Consider the following 21,878-nt stretch of genomic DNA (forward strand, 5'->3'; position numbering starts at 1 on the left):
AATCTGCTGGTTTTTTTTGGGGGGGTTGAAAGATCAGATAACTGAAATATAATGATGCATGCTGTATCTTCATGTTTTGTATAAGATGTAAACGATAACTACATGAACTATTACAGATTCTTCCTGTAGCTGCTGTTTAATATAGGGTATATTATTTGTTGAAATTGTTGTATTATAACACTACAACATACAAAATAAGAGGCTATCCTTGGATGATCCATGCTAAGGTGATGTTTTGAAAATAAGAGGAATTAATCTAGTAAAATGAAATGAATTATGTTTCGTTGTTTTTTATGAAAGTTTGAAAATAGTTAAAAAAAACCTAAGCTCTATTCTAATATGTTAATCCCGAACTAAAACCGTTTTGGAAAACTAATCAAAGTGGTTTAATGGTTTTATCATTGGGAATTTATCTTAAGATATGTTAAATCTCAATTTGTTTTTACCACAGGCAGCAAATTTCAATCAGGCTTTTAAAATAGAAACCACCACTTAATACGTAAATAACTAATTGTGTTTAAACAAATCTTTCCTCAGTATTTCTTTTCGTATCTAACTATTTTTTTTAAATCGATCAAATGTAATTTAGTTTTTCCTTCTTTAGGTATAGAACCACTAATTCAGGCACGGTCGGAAAGAACATACAAGAAAGTAGTACATATTTTAACAAAATAGTTCCTACGTATAGCTGTATCTTTGTCAATAGTGGGAATATTTGGGAAGTTATAGTATCAAATAAAAGCTTGGGGACTTGGGATCAATGTAGAACCCTTGTTGAATGTTTTATTTGAATAATAAAGAAGTATATGAAATTGTAATAGGAGGGCACATTTGGCCTGTTGTTCAGATCAGACGTTCCTGTTTTTGTACTATCAAATTCCGGGAACCAGTACGCTCTAATATGCAATTAAAGGTATGTTGATTTTTTCAGCACAAGTCAGGATAAGGTACAGTTTTGACATGAAATAACTGCCACTTTATTTGAAATAAAGACAAAGTAGCCATTAATGCTTGAAATTGCAGAATTTAATATAGAAAGCAATGGGGCTATGAATTTGTGGTTTCATACCTTACTAAAGTGAAACAAATTGGAGTAAACAGGAACAACACGGCCTATGTAGCATAGCTCATGTCCATTGCGCAATTCAAAAATCGTTTTTATTTTTGCGATCGCCTTTAAGTTGAATACGATTATCATTTTAAGAAAAAGAAATTTGCTACAAAGTTGTACTTTTAATACAACGTTTTTGTTTCGCATAATTTATTACGAAATCGTCGTTTCTAACGGTATTGTCTGTTGGCATCTTGCATGAACGTAGAATTTTATTATGTCTGATGAATGGGCTTGACTATCATTCTATATTATGATAATCTTATAATGTATGAAACATTGAACTTCATATGGATCCAGTGTTAGATAAATACTTCAGAAAAATACATGGAACTAATGCAAATATATTTCCTGCAACTGATTTAAAGCCTTCTTCTCTTATAAGAAAGTTAAATATACCAGACTGTGAAACATCAAAGTTAAGATATGATCCTTATGGCCATCTAATTACAGGGGACCTCAACATCATTCACGACCAAGAGGTCATAAACATTCTGAAAAAGGGACCAAAATATCGTCCCACATCGAAAATAAATTGGGAAAAGTGTCGTCAGGTTATTAAAGATACTGTTTCATCCTATTGTAAAAAATGGTGTAAACGGGACAAATCTGACAAAAAAATCACTTGATTCCTATATAAATAAATGTATGAATATTGTTTATTTTTATATAACATTTTGAAAATAATTTAGAAATAAATAAAAGTGTAAGTAATACGCCCATTTCTAGGAATAAAAACAAAATTCAAGTACTATCAAAGCGTTTTATGTTCGTACCGGCCTACAAAACAGCCAACAATGTGGTAGTGGTATGACATAAATACTAAACGGAAGTCCTTAAGAATGAAATTATACATTCAACTACATTCAAGGCCGTAAGCTCCACAGATAGTCATATAGCAAATAATAATGTCATTACCACAGCTCATCTTAAGGTCTCCTCGGAACATTCTTAGTTTCCTTCTACGAAAATGGGAGTTTATATACATAATTGTTATTAATTTTCAAATTGTGAGCTACAACTTACAGAAATGGTAAAGTATTGCCCAAAGTATGTTTGATGGTAACGCGGAGGTCTCCTCTTCCAAAGTTTTTATGGACATAAGTTTGATTAGGTATACTGTTTTAAAAAAAAAATCATTCACAGAATATGTTTCATTTATCTGATAGAGTAGTAATATGTTTTTTCTAGTTGATATGATATTTCACATCTTGCCTTTCCGATGACAATTTCCTTGATAGAAGGTTGCTGCTTACAATGAACGTTATAGCTGACTATGCGGTATGGGTTTGCTAATTGTTGAAGGCCGTACGCTGACCTATAGTTGTTCACTTCTATGTCATTCGGTCTCTGGGGGAGAGTTGTCTCTTTGTCAATGGTACCCCACCTTCTTTTTTTTTATATTACGTCACCAAGAATTCCAAGAATTGAAGTTAATTTTATCCCTTCAAAACTTTAAGGGAAGCGCAATCTCTTCACCACAGTCCTGTCTTCTTTTCCTCGAATGTGACTTACTGAATTAGAATTATCACCGGGTATGTGCTTTGCATGAGCAACACAACGGGTGCCATGTGAAGCACGATCTGCTTAATCCTCCGGAGCACCTGATATGAACCCAGGTTTTTTGGAATGGTTCGTGTTGATCAGTCTTGTGTTTTCAATGTTGTGAATAGTAGATAGCTGTTTGTCTATTGGTAACTTTTCGTATTTTTGTCATGCTATTGTCAGATAGTTTTCGACTTTAAGTTATTAGTTTGACTATCCCTCTCTTTAAAATAAATGTTTCCTTATTCCGTTTGTTTTTATTTTTCCATTAAATTAATCTTTTATTCGGATATTTTCCTGTACAAAAACTCTCATAGTGATCCCTTATCTGATTGATTTTATAGTTTGCTTCCGAATGTACTTATGGGGTAATTGCAAAGATGTTTTATATTTTGATTTTGCACAACGAAAACATATTCTACTGAGTGGAGATAACGACTCATCGTATCGGCCAACCAATTTGTTATGTTGTTCTTACAAGTGTCGTAGTCAAGTGTTGTAGGTAAAATTTTGTCAGTTATGGTATTGAAGTTTTGGAAATTTGCCATGTTTAGTGTCTGGTGTGAAATGCTATAATTTATAGTTTTTTATTCATAATTCCTTAAATTTATGAAACACGAATCTGATTTGCAGAGGGATCTGTATGTTTCTGGTATTTGTATAATAAGAAACCATTTGATATAAATGTTTTATTACTGCATGTATTAGTAACACACGAAAGTATAACTTTTCGATGTTTGTCTTAAATTAACAAATATTAAGTTTTTGATAGTCGTCTGCTTGATCGTCACGCCTAGGACAAATGTGCAAAATTGATGCATAGGGATGCTGACTTGTCTCCATTTCTTGATTAAATAACTTCACATAAATATGCATTTTATTTGCTTCATTTATGTTTTAAGTTTTATTATAATCGTTTAACTATATTTGGAATTAAGATCATTGCCAGGTACACATATTCGTTAGAAAGGAGTAATATGACATTAACCTCATTTCTAGTTTCTGATACTATATATTACAGGTCCACTTATTCAATTTGTGATTCATTGTTGAGCAAAAAACGTTCATGATGTGAAGGGTCTGTAATATTTGATGAAGGGTACATGTCCATCTGACAGGCTTTATATAACATGGCCTTATTAAAATTTTGAAATGGTTGTCATGACGGTTTCGTGATTATGCAGTTTTCAATAACCAATAATAAAAGTCACAATGATAATAACGGGTACATATCCGTCTTACAAATTCCTTATTTGTTTGGCTTGATATATAGATTGGCAGGTGTACATGATAATCTTGCGTGTTCATCTGACTTTGACATTAATTGAAGGATCGGCAGTCAACAATATTTTTTTATTGTGTTAATGTCAGTTTCCCAAATATTTTAAGCTAGTTAAGTAAAACGTCAAATATCTAAGGCGTTGACAATGATTGTAATTGGTATATACCTCTCATTTAAACTTGATATCACTTTCATTGTTCTTTTATAATATCATTTTTTGTAATACCCGTGTTAAGACTTTGATTTAAAAAAAAATAATTATCGAATAATAAGTAGCATCAGCGTCATAAACTAATCAGATTCTCTATATCTACAGATGTATTCTGACACACGTGTTTCCCAAACTTTAATCTTTTACGGAAGTTATTATGTTTTACTTTCTTTCTTAGTTTCCTTCTCTGAGAAATGTCAGTTTAAACCTACAGCCCTTGGATGGTGTAAACATCTACACTACAACATACAAAATAAGAGGCTATCCTTGGATGATCCATGCTAAGGTGATGTTTTGAAAATAAGAGGAATTAATCTAGTAAAATGAAATGAATTATGTTTCGTTGTTTTTTATGAAAGTTTGAAAATAGTTAAAAAAAACCTAAGCTCTATTCTAATATGTTAATCCCGAACTAAAACCGTTTTGGAAAACTAATCAAAGTGGTTTAATGGTTTTATCATTGGGAATTTATCTTAAGATATGTTAAATCTCAATTTGTTTTTACCACAGGCAGCAAATTTCAATCAGGCTTTTAAAATAGAAACCACCACTTAATACGTAAATAACTAATTGTGTTTAAACAAATCTTTCCTCAGTATTTCTTTTCGTATCTAACTATTTTTTTTAAATCGATCAAATGTAATTTAGTTTTTCCTTCTTTAGGTATAGAACCACTAATTCAGGCACGGTCGGAAAGAACATACAAGAAAGTAGTACATATTTTAACAAAATAGTTCCTACGTATAGCTGTATCTTTGTCAATAGTGGGAATATTTGGGAAGTTATAGTATCAAATAAAAGCTTGGGGACTTGGGATCAATGTAGAACCCTTGTTGAATGTTTTATTTGAATAATAAAGAAGTATATGAAATTGTAATAGGAGGGCACATTTGGCCTGTTGTTCAGATCAGACGTTCCTGTTTTTGTACTATCAAATTCCGGGAACCAGTACGCTCTAATATGCAATTAAAGGTATGTTGATTTTTTCAGCACAAGTCAGGATAAGGTACAGTTTTGACATGAAATAACTGCCACTTTATTTGAAATAAAGACAAAGTAGCCATTAATGCTTGAAATTGCAGAATTTAATATAGAAAGCAATGGGGCTATGAATTTGTGGTTTCATACCTTACTAAAGTGAAACAAATTGGAGTAAACAGGAACAACACGGCCTATGTAGCATAGCTCATGTCCATTGCGCAATTCAAAAATCGTTTTTATTTTTGCGATCGCCTTTAAGTTGAATACGATTATCATTTTAAGAAAAAGAAATTTGCTACAAAGTTGTACTTTTAATACAACGTTTTTGTTTCGCATAATTTATTACGAAATCGTCGTTTCTAACGGTATTGTCTGTTGGCATCTTGCATGAACGTAGAATTTTATTATGTCTGATGAATGGGCTTGACTATCATTCTATATTATGATAATCTTATAATGTATGAAACATTGAACTTCATATGGATCCAGTGTTAGATAAATACTTCAGAAAAATACATGGAACTAATGCAAATATATTTCCTGCAACTGATTTAAAGCCTTCTTCTCTTATAAGAAAGTTAAATATACCAGACTGTGAAACATCAAAGTTAAGATATGATCCTTATGGCCATCTAATTACAGGGGACCTCAACATCATTCACGACCAAGAGGTCATAAACATTCTGAAAAAGGGACCAAAATATCGTCCCACATCGAAAATAAATTGGGAAAAGTGTCGTCAGGTTATTAAAGATACTGTTTCATCCTATTGTAAAAAATGGTGTAAACGGGACAAATCTGACAAAAAAATCACTTGATTCCTATATAAATAAATGTATGAATATTGTTTATTTTTATATAACATTTTGAAAATAATTTAGAAATAAATAAAAGTGTAAGTAATACGCCCATTTCTAGGAATAAAAACAAAATTCAAGTACTATCAAAGCGTTTTATGTTCGTACCGGCCTACAAAACAGCCAACAATGTGGTAGTGGTATGACATAAATACTAAACGGAAGTCCTTAAGAATGAAATTATACATTCAACTACATTCAAGGCCGTAAGCTCCACAGATAGTCATATAGCAAATAATAATGTCATTACCACAGCTCATCTTAAGGTCTCCTCGGAACATTCTTAGTTTCCTTCTACGAAAATGGGAGTTTATATACATAATTGTTATTAATTTTCAAATTGTGAGCTACAACTTACAGAAATGGTAAAGTATTGCCCAAAGTATGTTTGATGGTAACGCGGAGGTCTCCTCTTCCAAAGTTTTTATGGACATAAGTTTGATTAGGTATACTGTTTTAAAAAAAAAATCATTCACAGAATATGTTTCATTTATCTGATAGAGTAGTAATATGTTTTTTCTAGTTGATATGATATTTCACATCTTGCCTTTCCGATGACAATTTCCTTGATAGAAGGTTGCTGCTTACAATGAACGTTATAGCTGACTATGCGGTATGGGTTTGCTAATTGTTGAAGGCCGTACGCTGACCTATAGTTGTTCACTTCTATGTCATTCGGTCTCTGGGGGAGAGTTGTCTCTTTGTCAATGGTACCCCACCTTCTTTTTTTTTATATTACGTCACCAAGAATTCCAAGAATTGAAGTTAATTTTATCCCTTCAAAACTTTAAGGGAAGCGCAATCTCGTCACCACAGTCCTGTCTTCTTTTCCTCGAATGTGACTTACTGAATTAGAATTATCACCGGGTATGTGCTTTGCATGAGCAACACAACGGGTGCCATGTGAAGCACGATCTGCTTAATCCTCCGGAGCACCTGATATGAACCCAGGTTTTTTGGAATGGTTCGTGTTGATCAGTCTTGTGTTTTCAATGTTGTGAATAGTAGATAGCTGTTTGTCTATTGGTAACTTTTCGTATTTTTGTCATGCTATTGTCAGATAGTTTTCGACTTTAAGTTATTAGTTTGACTATCCCTCTCTTTAAAATAAATGTTTCCTTATTCCGTTTGTTTTTATTTTTCCATTAAATTAATCTTTTATTCGGATATTTTCCTGTACAAAAACTCTCATAGTGATCCCTTATCTGATTGATTTTATAGTTTGCTTCCGAATGTACTTATGGGGTAATTGCAAAGATGTTTTATATTTTGATTTTGCACAACGAAAACATATTCTACTGAGTGGAGATAACGACTCATCGTATCGGCCAACCAATTTGTTATGTTGTTCTTACAAGTGTCGTAGTCAAGTGTTGTAGGTAAAATTTTGTCAGTTATGGTATTGAAGTTTTGGAAATTTGCCATGTTTAGTGTCTGGTGTGAAATGCTATAATTTATAGTTTTTTATTCATAATTCCTTAAATTTATGAAACACGAATCTGATTTGCAGAGGGATCTGTATGTTTCTGGTATTTGTATAATAAGAAACCATTTGATATAAATGTTTTATTACTGCATGTATTAGTAACACACGAAAGTATAACTTTTCGATGTTTGTCTTAAATTAACAAATATTAAGTTTTTGATAGTCGTCTGCTTGATCGTCACGCCTAGGACAAATGTGCAAAATTGATGCATAGGGATGCTGACTTGTCTCCATTTCTTGATTAAATAACTTCACATAAATATGCATTTTATTTGCTTCATTTATGTTTTAAGTTTTATTATAATCGTTTAACTATATTTGGAATTAAGATCATTGCCAGGTACACATATTCGTTAGAAAGGAGTAATATGACATTAACCTCATTTCTAGTTTCTGATACTATATATTACAGGTCCACTTATTCAATTTGTGATTCATTGTTGAGCAAAAAACGTTCATGATGTGAAGGGTCTGTAATATTTGATGAAGGGTACATGTCCATCTGACAGGCTTTATATAACATGGCCTTATTAAAATTTTGAAATGGTTGTCATGACGGTTTCGTGATTATGCAGTTTTCAATAACCAATAATAAAAGTCACAATGATAATAACGGGTACATATCCGTCTTACAAATTCCTTATTTGTTTGGCTTGATATATAGATTGGCAGGTGTACATGATAATCTTGCGTGTTCATCTGACTTTGACATTAATTGAAGGATCGGCAGTCAACAATATTTTTTTATTGTGTTAATGTCAGTTTCCCAAATATTTTAAGCTAGTTAAGTAAAACGTCAAATATCTAAGGCGTTGACAATGATTGTAATTGGTATATACCTCTCATTTAAACTTGATATCACTTTCATTGTTCTTTTATAATATCATTTTTTGTAATACCCGTGTTAAGACTTTGATTTAAAAAAAAATAATTATCGAATAATAAGTAGCATCAGCGTCATAAACTAATCAGATTCTCTATATCTACAGATGTATTCTGACACACGTGTTTCCCAAACTTTAATCTTTTACGGAAGTTATTATGTTTTACTTTCTTTCTTAGTTTCCTTCTCTGAGAAATGTCAGTTTAAACCTACAGCCCTTGGATGGTGTAAACATCTACACTACAACATACAAAATAAGAGGCTATCCTTGGATGATCCATGCTAAGGTGATGTTTTGAAAATAAGAGGAATTAATCTAGTAAAATGAAATGAATTATGTTTCGTTGTTTTTTATGAAAGTTTGAAAATAGTTAAAAAAAACCTAAGCTCTATTCTAATATGTTAATCCCGAACTAAAACCGTTTTGGAAAACTAATCAAACTGGTTTAATGGTTTTATCATTGGGAATTTATCTTAAGATATGTTAAATCTCAATTTGTTTTTACCACAGGCAGCAAATTTCAATCAGGCTTTTAAAATAGAAACCACCACTTAATACGTAAATAACTAATTGTGTTTAAACAAATCTTTCCTCAGTATTTCTTTTCGTATCTAACTATTTTTTTAAATCGATCAAATGTAATTTAGTTTTTCCTTCTTTAGGTATAGAACCACTAATTCAGGCACGGTCGGAAAGAACATACAAGAAAGTAGTACATATCTTAACAAAATAGTTCCTACGTATAGCTGTATCTTTGTCAATAGTGGGAATATTTGGGAAGTTATAGTATCAAATAAAAGCTTGGGGACTTGGGATCAATGTAGAACCCTTGTTGAATGTTTTATTTGAATAATAAAGAAGTATATGAAATTGTAATAGGAGGGCACATTTGGCCTGTTGTTCAGATCAGACGTTCCTGTTTTTGTACTATCAAATTCCGGGAACCAGTACGCTCTAATATGCAATTAAAGGTATGTTGATTTTTTCAGCACAAGTCAGGATAAGGTACAGTTTTGACATGAAATAACTGCCACTTTATTTGAAATAAAGACAAAGTAGCCATTAATGCTTGAAATTGCAGAATTTAATATAGAAAGCAATGGGGCTATGAATTTGTGGTTTCATACCTTACTAAAGTGAAACAAATTGGAGTAAACAGAAACAACACGGCCTACGTAGCATAGCTCATGTCCATTGCGCAATTCAAAAATCGTTTTTATTTTTGCGATCGCCTTTAAGTTGAATACGATTATCATTTTAAGAAAAAGAAATTTGCTACAAAGTTGTACTTTTAATACAACGTTTTTGTTTCGCATAATTTATTACGAAATCGTCGTTTCTAACGGTATTGTCTGTTGGCATCTTGCATGAACGTAGAATTTTATTATGTCTGATGAATGGGCTTGACTATCATTCTATATTATGATAATCTTATAATGTATGAAACATTGAACTTCATATGGATCCAGTGTTAGATAAATACTTCAGAAAAATACATGGAACTAATGCAAATATATTTCCTGCAACTGATTTAAAGCCTTCTTCTCTTATAAGAAAGTTAAATATACCAGACTGTGAAACATCAAAGTTAAGATATGATCCTTATGGCCATCTAATTACAGGGGACCTCAACATCATTCACGACCAAGAGGTCATAAACATTCTGAAAAAGGGACCAAAATATCGTCCCACATCGAAAATAAATTGGGAAAAGTGTCGTCAGGTTATTAAAGATACTGTTTCATCCTATTGTAAAAAATGGTGTAAACGGGACAAATCTGACAAAAAAATCACTTGATTCCTATATAAATAAATGTATGAATATTGTTTATTTTTATATAACATTTTGAAAATAATTTAGAAATAAATAAAAGTGTAAGTAATACGCCCATTTCTAGGAATAAAAACAAAATTCAAGTACTATCAAAGCGTTTTATGTTCGTACCGGCCTACAAAACAGCCAACAATGTGGTAGTGGTATGACATAAATACTAAACGGAAGTCCTTAAGAATGAAATTATACATTCAACTACATTCAAGGCCGTAAGCTCCACAGATAGTCATATAGCAAATAATAATGTCATTACCACAGCTCATCTTAAGGTCTCCTCGGAACATTCTTAGTTTCCTTCTACGAAAATGGGAGTTTATATACATAATTGTTATTAATTTTCAAATTGTGAGCTACAACTTACAGAAATGGTAAAGTATTGCCCAAAGTATGTTTGATGGTAACGCGGAGGTCTCCTCTTCCAAAGTTTTTATGGACATAAGTTTGATTAGGTATACTGTTTAAAAAAAAAATCATTCACAGAATATGTTTCATTTATCTGATAGAGTAGTAATATGTTTTTTCTAGTTGATATGATATTTCACATCTTGCCTTTCCGATGACAATTTCCTTGATAGAAGGTTGCTGCTTACAATGAACGTTATAGCTGACTATGCGGTATGGGGTTTGCTAATTGTTGAAGGCCGTACGCTGACCTATAGTTGTTCACTTCTATGTCATTCGGTCTCTGGGGGAGAGTTGTCTCTTTGTCAATGGTACCCCACCTTCTTTTTTTTTATATTACGTCACCAAGAATTCCAAGAATTGAAGTTAATTTTATCCCTTCAAAACTTTAAGGGAAGTGCAATCTCGTCACCACAGTCCTGTCTTCTTTTCCTCGAATGTGACTTACTGAATTAGAATTATCACCGGGTATGTGCTTTGCATGAGCAACACAACGGGTGCCATGTGAAGCACGATCTGCTTAATCCTCCGGAGCACCTGATATGAACCCAGGTTTTTTTGGAATGGTTCGTGTTGATCAGTCTTGTGTTTTCAATGTTGTGAATAGTAGATAGCTGTTTGTCTATTGGTAACTTTTCGTATTTTTGTCATGCTATTGTCAGATAGTTTTCGACTTTAAGTTATTAGTTTGACTATCCCTCTCTTTAAAATAAATGTTTCCTTATTCCGTTTGTTTTTATTTTTCCATTAAATTAATCTTTTATTCGGATATTTTCCTGTACAAAAACTCTCATAGTGATCCCTTATCTGATTGATTTTATAGTTTGCTTCCGAATGTACTTATGGGGTAATTGCAAAGATGTTTTATATTTTGATTTTGTACAACGAAAACATATTCTACTGAGTGGAGATAACGACTATCGGCCAACCAATTTGTTATGTTGTTCTTACAAGTGTCGTAGTCAAGTGTTGTAGGTAAAATTTTGTCAGTTATGGTATTGAAGTTTTGGAAATTTGCCATGTTTAGTGTCTGGTGTGAAATGCTATAATTTATAGTTTTTTATTCATAATTCCTTAAATTTATGAAACACGAATCTGATTTGCAGAGGGATCTGTATGTTTCTGGTATTTGTATAATAAGAAACCATTTGATATAAATGTTTTATTACTGCATGTATTAGTAACACACGAAAGTATAACTTTTCGAAGTTTGTCTTAAATTAACAAATATTAAGTTTTTGATAGTCGTCTGCTTGATCGTCACGCCTAGGACAAATGTGCAAAATTGATGCATAGGGATGCTGACTTGTCTCCATTTCTTGATTAAATAACTTCACATAAATATGCATTTTATTTGCTTCATTTATGTTTTAAGTTTTATTATAATCGTTTAACTATATTTGGAATTAAGATCATTGCCAGGTACACATATTCGTTAGAAAGGAGTAATATGACATTAACCTCATTTCTAGTTTCTGATACTATATATTACAGGTCCACTTATTCAATTTGTGATTCATTGTTGAGCAAAAAACGTTCATGATGTGAAGGGTCTGTAATATTTGATGAAGGGTACATGTCCATCTGACAGGCTTTATATAACATGGCCTTATTAAAATTTTGAAATGGTTGTCATGACGGTTTCGTGATTATGCAGTTTTCAATAACCAATAATAAAAGTCACAATGATAATAACGGGTACATATCCGTCTTACAAATTCCTTATTTGTTTGGCTTGATATATAGATTGGCAGGTGTACATGATAATCTTGCGTGTTCATCTGACTTTGACATTAATTGAAGGATCGGCAGTCAACAATATTTTTTTATTGTGTTAATGTCAGTTTCCCAAATATTTTAAGCTAGTTAAGTAAAACGTCAAATATCTAAGGCGTTGACAATGATTGTAATTGGTATATACCTCTCATTTAAACTTGATATCACTTTCATTGTTCTTTTATAATATCATTTTTTGTAATACCCGTGTTAAGACTTTGATTTAAAAAAAAATAATTATCGAATAACAAGTAGCATCAGCGTCATAAACTAATCAGATTCTCTATATCTACAGATGTATTCTGACACACGTGTTTCCCAAACTTTAATCTTTTACGGAAGTTATTATGTTTTACTTTCTTTCTTAGTTTCCTTCTCTGAGAAATGTCAGTTTAAACCTACAGCCCTTGGATGGTGTAAACATCTACACTACAACATACAAAATAAGAGGCTATCCTTGGATGATCCATGCTAAGGTGATGTTTTGAAAATAAGAGGAATTAATCTAGTAAAATGAAATGAATTATGTTTCGTTGTTTTTTATGAAAGTTTGAAAATAGTTAAAAAAAAACCTAAGCTCTATTCTAATATGTTAATCCCGAACTAAAACCGTTTTGGAAAACTAATCAAACTGGTTTAATGGTTTTATCATCGGGAATTTATCTTAAGATATGTTAAATCTCAATTTGTTTTTACCACAGGCAGCAAATTTCAATCAGGCTTTTAAAATAGAAACCACCACTTAATACGTAAATAACTAATTGTGTTTAAACAAATCTTTCCTCAGTATTTCTTTTCGTATCTAACTATTTTTTTAAATCGATCAAATGTAATTTAGTTTTTCCTTCTTTAGGTATAGAACCACTAATTCAGGCACGGTCGGAAAGAACATACAAGAAAGTAGTACATATTTTAACAAAATAGTTCCTACGTATAGCTGTATCTTTGTCAATAGTGGGAATATTTGGGAAGTTATAGTATCAAATAAAAGCTTGGGGACTTGGGATCAATGTAGAACCCTTGTTGAATGTTTTATTTGAATAATAAAGAAGTATATGAAATTGTAATAGGAGGGCACATTTGGCCTGTTGTTCAGATCAGACGTTCCTGTTTTTGTACTATCAAATTCCGGGAACCAGTACGCTCTAATATGCAATTAAAGGTATGTTGATTTTTTCAGCACAAGTCAGGATAAGGTACAGTTTTGACATGAAATAACTGCCACTTTATTTGAAATAAAGACAAAGTAGCCATTAATGCTTGAAATTGCAGAATTTAATATAGAAAGCAATGGGGCTATGAATTTGTGGTTTCATACCTTACTAAAGTGAAACAAATTGGAGTAAACAGAAACAACACGGCCTATGTAGCATAGCTCATGTCCATTGCGCAATTCAAAAATCGTTTTTATTTTTGCGATCGCCTTTAAGTTGAATACGATTATCATTTTAAGAAAAAGAAATTTGCTACAAAGTTGTACTTTTAATACAACGTTTTTGTTTCGCATAATTTATTACGAAATCGTCGTTTCTAACGGTATTGTCTGTTGGCATCTTGCATGAACGTAGAATTTTATTATGTCTGATGAATGGGCTTGACTATCATTCTATATTATGATAATCTTATAATGTATGAAACATTGAACTTCATATGGATCCAGTGTTAGATAAATACTTCAGAAAAATACATGGAACTAATGCAAATATATTTCCTGCAACTGATTTAAAGCCTTCTTCTCTTATAAGAAAGTTAAATATACCAGACTGTGAAACATCAAAGTTAAGATATGATCCTTATGGCCATCTAATTACAGGGGACCTCAACATCATTCACGACCAAGAGGTCATAAACATTCTGAAAAAGGGACCAAAATATCGTCCCACATCGAAAATAAATTGGGAAAAGTGTCGTCAGGTTATTAAAGATACTGTTTCATCCTATTGTAAAAAATGGTGTAAACGGGACAAATCTGACAAAAAAATCACTTGATTCCTATATAAATAAATGTATGAATATTGTTTATTTTTATATAACATTTTGAAAATAATTTAGAAATAAATAAAAGTGTAAGTAATACGCCCATTTCTAGGAATAAAAACAAAATTCAAGTACTATCAAAGCGTTTTATGTTCGTACCGGCCTACAAAACAGCCAACAATGTGGTAGTGGTATGACATAAATACTAAACGGAAGTCCTTAAGAATGAAATTATACATTCAACTACATTCAAGGCCGTAAGCTCCACAGATAGTCATATAGCAAATAATAATGTCATTACCACAGCTCATCTTAAGGTCTCCTCGGAACATTCTTAGTTTCCTTCTACGAAAATGGGAGTTTATATACATAATTGTTATTAATTTTCAAATTGTGAGCTACAACTTACAGAAATGGTAAAGTATTGCCCAAAGTATGTTTGATGGTAACGCGGAGGTCTCCTCTTCCAAAGTTTTTATGGACATAAGTTTGATTAGGTATACTGTTTTAAAAAAAAATCATTCACAGAATATGTTTCATTTATCTGATAGAGTAGTAATATGTTTTTTCTAGTTGATATGATATTTCACATCTTGCCTTTCCGATGACAATTTCCTTGATAGAAGGTTGCTGCTTACAATGAACGTTATAGCTGACTATGCGGTATGGGGTTTGCTAATTGTTGAAGGCCGTACGCTGACCTATAGTTGTTCACTTCTATGTCATTCGGTCTCTGGGGGAGAGTTGTCTCTTTGTCAATGGTACCCCACCTTCTTTTTTTTTATATTACGTCACCAAGAATTCCAAGAATTGAAGTTAATTTTATCCCTTCAAAACTTTAAGGGAAGCGCAATCTCGTCACCACAGTCCTGTCTTCTTTTCCTCGAATGTGACTTACTGAATTAGAATTATCACCGGGTATGTGCTTTGCATGAGCAACACAACGGGTGCCATGTGAAGCACGATCTGCTTAATCCTCCGGAGCACCTGATATGAACCCAGGTTTTTTGGAATGGTTCGTGTTGATCAGTCTTGTGTTTTCAATGTTGTGAATAGTAGATAGCTGTTTGTCTATTGGTAACTTTTCGTATTTTTGTCATGCTATTGTCAGATAGTTTTCGACTTTAAGTTATTAGTTTGACTATCCCTCTCTTTAAAATAAATGTTTCCTTATTCCGTTTGTTTTTATTTTTCCATTAAATTAATCTTTTATTCGGATATTTTCCTGTACAAAAACTCTCATAGTGATCCCTTATCTGATTGATTTTATAGTTTGCTTCCGAATGTACTTATGGGGTAATTGCAAAGATGTTTTATATTTTGATTTTGTACAACGAAAACATATTCTACTGAGTGGAGATAACGACTCATCGTATCGTCCAACCAATTTGTTATGTTGTTCTTACAAGTGTCGTAGTCAAGTGTTGTAGGTAAAATTTTGTCAGTTATGGTATTGAAGTTTTGGAAATTTGCCATGTTTAGTGTCTGGTGTGAAATGCTATAATTTATAGTTTTTTATTCATAATTCCTTAAATTTATGAAACACGAATCTGATTTGCAGAGGGATCTGTATGTTTCTGGTATTTGTATAATAAGAAACCATTTGATATAAATGTTTTATTACTGCATGTATTAGTAACACACGAAAGTATAACTTTTCGATGTTTGTCTTAAATTAACAAATATTAAGTTTTTGATAGTCGTCTGCTTGATCGTCACGCCTAGGACAAATGTGCAAAATTGATGCATAGGGATGCTGACTTGTCTCCATTTCTTGATTAAATAACTTCACATAAATATGCATTTTATTTGCTTCATTTATGTTTTAAGTTTTATTATAATCGTTTAACTATATTTGGAATTAAGATCATTGCCAGGTACACATATTCGTTAGAAAGGAGTAATATGACATTAACCTCATTTCTAGTTTCTGATACTATATATTACAGGTCCACTTATTCAATTTGTGATTCATTGTTGAGCAAAAAACGTTCATGATGTGAAGGGTCTGTAATATTTGATGAAGGGTACATGTCCATCTGACAGGCTTTATATAACATGGCCTTATTAAAATTTTGAAATGGTTGTCATGACGGTTTCGTGATTATGCAGTTTTCAATAACCAATAATAAAAGTCACAATGATAATAACGGGTACATATCCGTCTTACAAATTCCTTATTTGTTTGGCTTGATATATAGATTGGCAGGTGTACATGATAATCTTGCGTGTTCATCTGACTTTGACATTAATTGAAGGATCGGCAGTCAACAATATTTTTTTATTGTGTTAATGTCAGTTTCCCAAATATTTTAAGCTAGTTAAGTAAAACGTCAAATATCTAAGGCGTTGACAATGATTGTAATTGGTATATACCTCTCATTTAAACTTGATATCACTTTCATTGTTCTTTTATAATATCATTTTTTGTAATACCCGTGTTAAGACTTTGATTTAAAAAAAAATAATTATCGAATAACAAGTAGCATCAGCGTCATAAACTAATCAGATTCTCTATATCTACAGATGTATTCTGACACACGTGTTTCCCAAACTTTAATCTTTTACGGAAGTTATTATGTTTTACTTTCTTTCTTAGTTTCCTTCTCTGAGAAATGTCAGTTTAAACCTACAGCCCTTGGATGGTGTAAACTTCCCAAAAAAAAAGTGTATGGTGTAATGGTGTATGGCATATGGTGCAATGGTAGAAGGTGTTTGGTGCTATGGTGTATGGTGTAAGGGGAATGGTGTAATGGTGTAAGTAACGTGCGATCGGGAATGGTGTGAATGAATGATGTACGACATTTAAAACTATGCAAAATATTGATAAGAACTGATTTTTAATTTTATACATTAATTTACAATATTGTGATCAAAATTCGTTTTTTAAAATAAATAAATAACTTTGTAGTCGCACGCTTTCTTTGAAATCAAATTGCATTATGGTGTAATGTGTTAGGTGTATAGTGCAAAGGTGTAACGTGTATGGTGTAATGGCAAAAGGTGTATGGTGTAATGGTGTATGGTGAATGGTGTAACAGTGTATGGTGTTAGTGGGAAGTTTAGACCATCCAAGGACTGTAAACTACATAAGTGTCCTTACAAACAACGGTATATTGCTGTGTCTTCCAATTAATCCACGAAACCTCTTTCTAAATTATTAACATCTATTTTATCAGCAATCAAAGCCGGGCTTCAAAGTTATTGTGAAACTGCCTATTCTAGAGGTGGCGTGAATCGGATGGGGATACTAAAAAATTCCAAAGAACTTTTAGAGTACATACAATCTAAGACTCTCTCATCTTTCAATAGTATTAAAAAATTTGACTTTTCTACACTTTACACAAGTATTCCCCATTTCAAACTCAAAGACAACTTGAAAGAGTTGGTATTGCTTTGTTTCACAAAAAAGAATGGCGAACGTAGATACAAGTATCTTGTCTTGGGGAGGGATAAATCCTACTTTGTAAAGAATCACTCTGATTCAAAAAAAAAATTCTCTGAAACTGACATTATCAAGATGATTGATTTCTTGATTGACAACATATTTGTTACGTTTGGAGGACGTGTTTTTCAACAGACTGTCGGCATTCCAATGGGAACCAATTGTGCCCCTCTTTTTGCCGACTTGTTACTTTATTATTATGAGGCTGACTTCATACAGGACTTCTTAGGAAGAAAGATAAGAAGTTAGCAATATCCTTTAACGTTACTTTACCGCTATATAGATGATGTTCTCTCACTAAATAATTCAATTTGGTGACTATGTTGAACGCATCTATCCCACCGAAATAGAGATAAAGATAAAACAGATACAGTTAAGTCTGCCTCGTATCTTGACTTACATCTAGAAACTGACAATGAGGGTCGGTTGAAAACAAAACTTTACGACAAAAGAGATGATTTCAGCTTCCCAATTGTGAACTTTCCATTTCTATGTAGCAACATTCCAGCAGCGCCTGCATACGGAGTATATTTCTCCAAACTGATACGATATTCCCGGGCTTGTATTTCCTATCATGATTTCCTTGATAGAGGGTTGCTTCTCACAAGGAAGCTATTAAACCAAGAGTTCCAAATGGTGAAGTTGAACTCATCCCTTCGTAAATTTTACGGACGCTATCATGAGTTCGTTGACCGTTATGGAATAACCGTTTCACAGATGATATCGGATATGTTCCTTATGTCGTAATTACAATCCTCTTCCTTTTTCACCACGAATGTAACCTACCGAATTAGACTATTTACCGGATTTGTAATAACATGAGCAACACGACGGGTGCCACATGTGGAGCAGGATCTGCTTACCCTTCCTGAGAACCTGGGATCACCCTCAGTTTTTGGTGGGGTTCGTGTTGCTTAGTCTTTAGTTTTCTATGTTGTGTCTTGTGTACTATTATTTGTCTGTTTGTCTTTTTATTTTTTAGCCATGGCGTTGTCAGTTTATTTTCAATCTATGAGTTTGACTGTCCCTCTGGTATCTTTCGCCCCTCTTCTATAGATATTTTAGTGAAATTAATTGCCAAATTGTTATTTCAACTGAAGGAAACGGTAAAATGTGAATGTACTTATAGTTAACCCTAACTGGAGACAAATATGATTTTATTTCAGGGCATGCGTTTCCTATCATACTGATTTTATAAACATCGTTATTATCTATTGTTAATGCTCACGAGGAAGGTATTGCCAAAAGGATGTTTAATGGTAACGTGGAGGTCTCCTCTTCCAAAGTTTTCATGCACACTATGTTTGATTATGTATACCTTTTAGAAAATCTCATTCACAGTCAATGTTTCATTTGTCGTCGCTGCAAACCCAATCTACTTTCCTTGTTAAGGACAACCCATAATGAGATCGGCTTTACACTTGTCATGAAAAACAGGACATGCAGTACTACGTATGAGTTGAAACCATACGAATTCTTTATGTGGTTCATGCTGCTCAGTTCAATATCACATTTTTTCCGCGATGGTAGACATTCATTTTAATAGTGTATGTTTTCATATAGGTTTAACAAAACCCAAAATACTGGAGTTTAATTTATAGTCAAGAATATAACTGTAATACTTGACGCCGTATTCATAGATTCCGGACAACGGTCTAATAAACCTTTAACATACTTACTGGGTCAGTCGTTGTTTTTGTAGCGTATGTTTGACATTGCTTTTGTTATTCTGCGATTTTTGTCTTTAAGTGTACCTTCACGCGTTGTCGTTTTACGCTCCGTGTATTCCAAATATTCGTTGCATGAACAATCTTGACTACTATGCATTCTAAGCATCAATGTTCATCTCTTCTACTTAGACCTCAACACTTGGTACAAGAGTACCAAACAGTGAACAATAAATATTCGGGTTAACGAGTGACGTAACTGTCCATATTCCCACATTAAATCTGTTTCATTCTTAGATACTACCTCCTACACATTTGAACGATGGCCTTACGATGTTAATTTGTTTGAATTAATTTTATATTGAAAGCCATTGTATCTTTAATGCTTCACAATGTTGTATTTCAGTGTTTTTAAACTTCGCCGCTCATTATCACTTCAATCATGTTTTCAAAAGTTTTTGATCTAAGGAAATTGGCTGAATGCGTTTCTAGTTCATTTAAAGTAATGCTATAGATAGTTTTCCCTTGAACAAACCTTTTTTTAGAGGAGAATCATCTACGTCCCCGTTCTGTACTCTTAACGGTGTTATATTTCTTTTGACAATCGATAAAGTACCAAATTTTCTTTCTGGTATCGTCTTTCATTTCCTTCTGTTTCCTGTACTGAGCTCATTGTCAAAGAACGTACGATTAACAACATGTTTAGTTGCTACCTTCTACGTCATTTGGTCCTGGTGGAAAGTTGTCTCATTGGCATTCATACAAATCTCCTTATCAATATTTAGTTGCTGTGATAAGATATAACTTTTTTGCAACAATTACGTTAAATTGTCCAATTCCGTTTTTTACTGCATCTATAATCCCTACAGTAAGGGCTGAATGTCCGTCTCCGCCATCTTGATATTGTTTAAGCGTGCAATTATCAATTTACTGGTTTACATTGGAGTGAGTAGTGATCAGAAAAAATGGCAGACTTTTAATATTTCTCCAGCTAAATATGGGGTAGTATGTAACTAATTGTGATTCAAAACTGACATTTTGCTTTGAAATGGAGATTTAATCATACAATTATTATGCTGTAAATTGGAAATTTGGATTTTGTCAGCGCAAAAGTGAGTAACAGGTCAACTGGTCAAGTTTTGGACGATCTTTTTGTTCTCGACAATCCTGTTGCAAACATTGTAAATACACACTCACTGAAAAATATGATCACACAATCCCGATAATTTAATATAAAATATTAGATAATTCAATTAGTCTTTGATCGTCATATCAACATCTAGCATTCACTATGGGACGTACTGGCAGAGGAAGGGGGTGTTATAAACGGGGTTTTCAGAGTTCCCAGGGTCAGGAACAGGCTCAGGGCCGTGGTGGCCACCATTCCGCGAAACGATTTCGAACTGGTAGTAGTGACATTGAAAACGATGACCCTGAAGTCATGTTGGATGTATTCGTAGGCATCCTCAATGACCAAAAGATCATGGACAAGTTTGTTGCTTCCTTGTGTGACATACCCCATTTGAAATCAAAGCTCGTTGAACGTCTACTCCCATCCCTTGACGCACATTTATCGGGCATCTTAACACCTTTACGTAAAAATGTTGAAATAATGAGTGATAAATTAACAAAATACGAAACAAAATGTGAAGAACTGGAGTGGATGAACGATGACCTTGAACAATACACTCGCAGACAGTCAATTCGTATAGCAGGTATCCCCGAAAATTTTTTCGAAAGTACCGATGATGAAATACTTAAATTTTCTAACGATGTGCTTTATTCTCAGTTAAAACCTGGTGAAATAGACAGATCTCACAGAGTAGGTCCTCCGCGATCTAATGATAGTAACCAAAAGCCTCGTGAAATTATTGTTAGGTTTGTGTTTTACAAAAGCAGACAAAAACTCTTAAAATGTAAAAAAAAAAACAATGCATGAATCCAGAAAGAGCAATGGTACTAACTACCTGATGTATGAAGACCTCACACGCAAGCGATCTGAACTAGCCTATAATGCACGTTGGCTAAAAAACAACAACTACATTAAAGAAACCTGGACTTTTGATGGGAAAGTTTTTATCAAAATGCCAGACGACCGCATTTTTTTGTGCACTAGACCCTCAGATTTTCCGACGGCATTCCAACAACATCTACCTATCAATAATAAACCTTCCAAACCAGATGATAACAACAAAGGCAAACGACCATCCAGTTATGCTAAAACGGTTAAAAACATTAAACAGTCATCGGTGTCACCATCAGTACCAATACCATCACAAATGTCTCAGTCGACTATCCAAGAGGATACATCTGTTAAGTAACCATCTGCTTCTAAAGTAGATACAGAACACACCATAGGCACCGGGGATACCTCTAACAGTTTGTAATCAAAAATTCGATTAATAAATATGTGCTGGTTA

The 21,878-nt window shown here is 33.0% G+C and overlaps 1 protein-coding gene across 1 annotated transcript in view; it reads right to left on the reverse strand.

Annotated features, from left to right (window-relative positions):
- LOC127705792 (acetylcholine receptor subunit beta-like 1) overlaps nt 1-21,039 on the reverse strand; it is a 41,674-nt gene extending 20,635 nt beyond the window's left edge. The window contains exon 1 of the mRNA XM_052210141.1: nt 20,976-21,039. Coding sequence (XP_052066101.1) covers nt 20,976-21,039 — 64 coding nt within the window. The remainder of the gene's footprint in view (nt 1-20,975) is intronic.
- Nucleotides 21,040-21,878: the final 839 nt, after the last annotated feature.

The sequence above is a fragment of the Mytilus californianus genome, unplaced genomic scaffold, assembly GCF_021869535.1.
Source record: "Mytilus californianus isolate M0D057914Y unplaced genomic scaffold, xbMytCali1.0.p SCAF_6, whole genome shotgun sequence".
Lineage (NCBI taxonomy): Eukaryota > Metazoa > Mollusca > Bivalvia > Mytilida > Mytilidae > Mytilus > Mytilus californianus.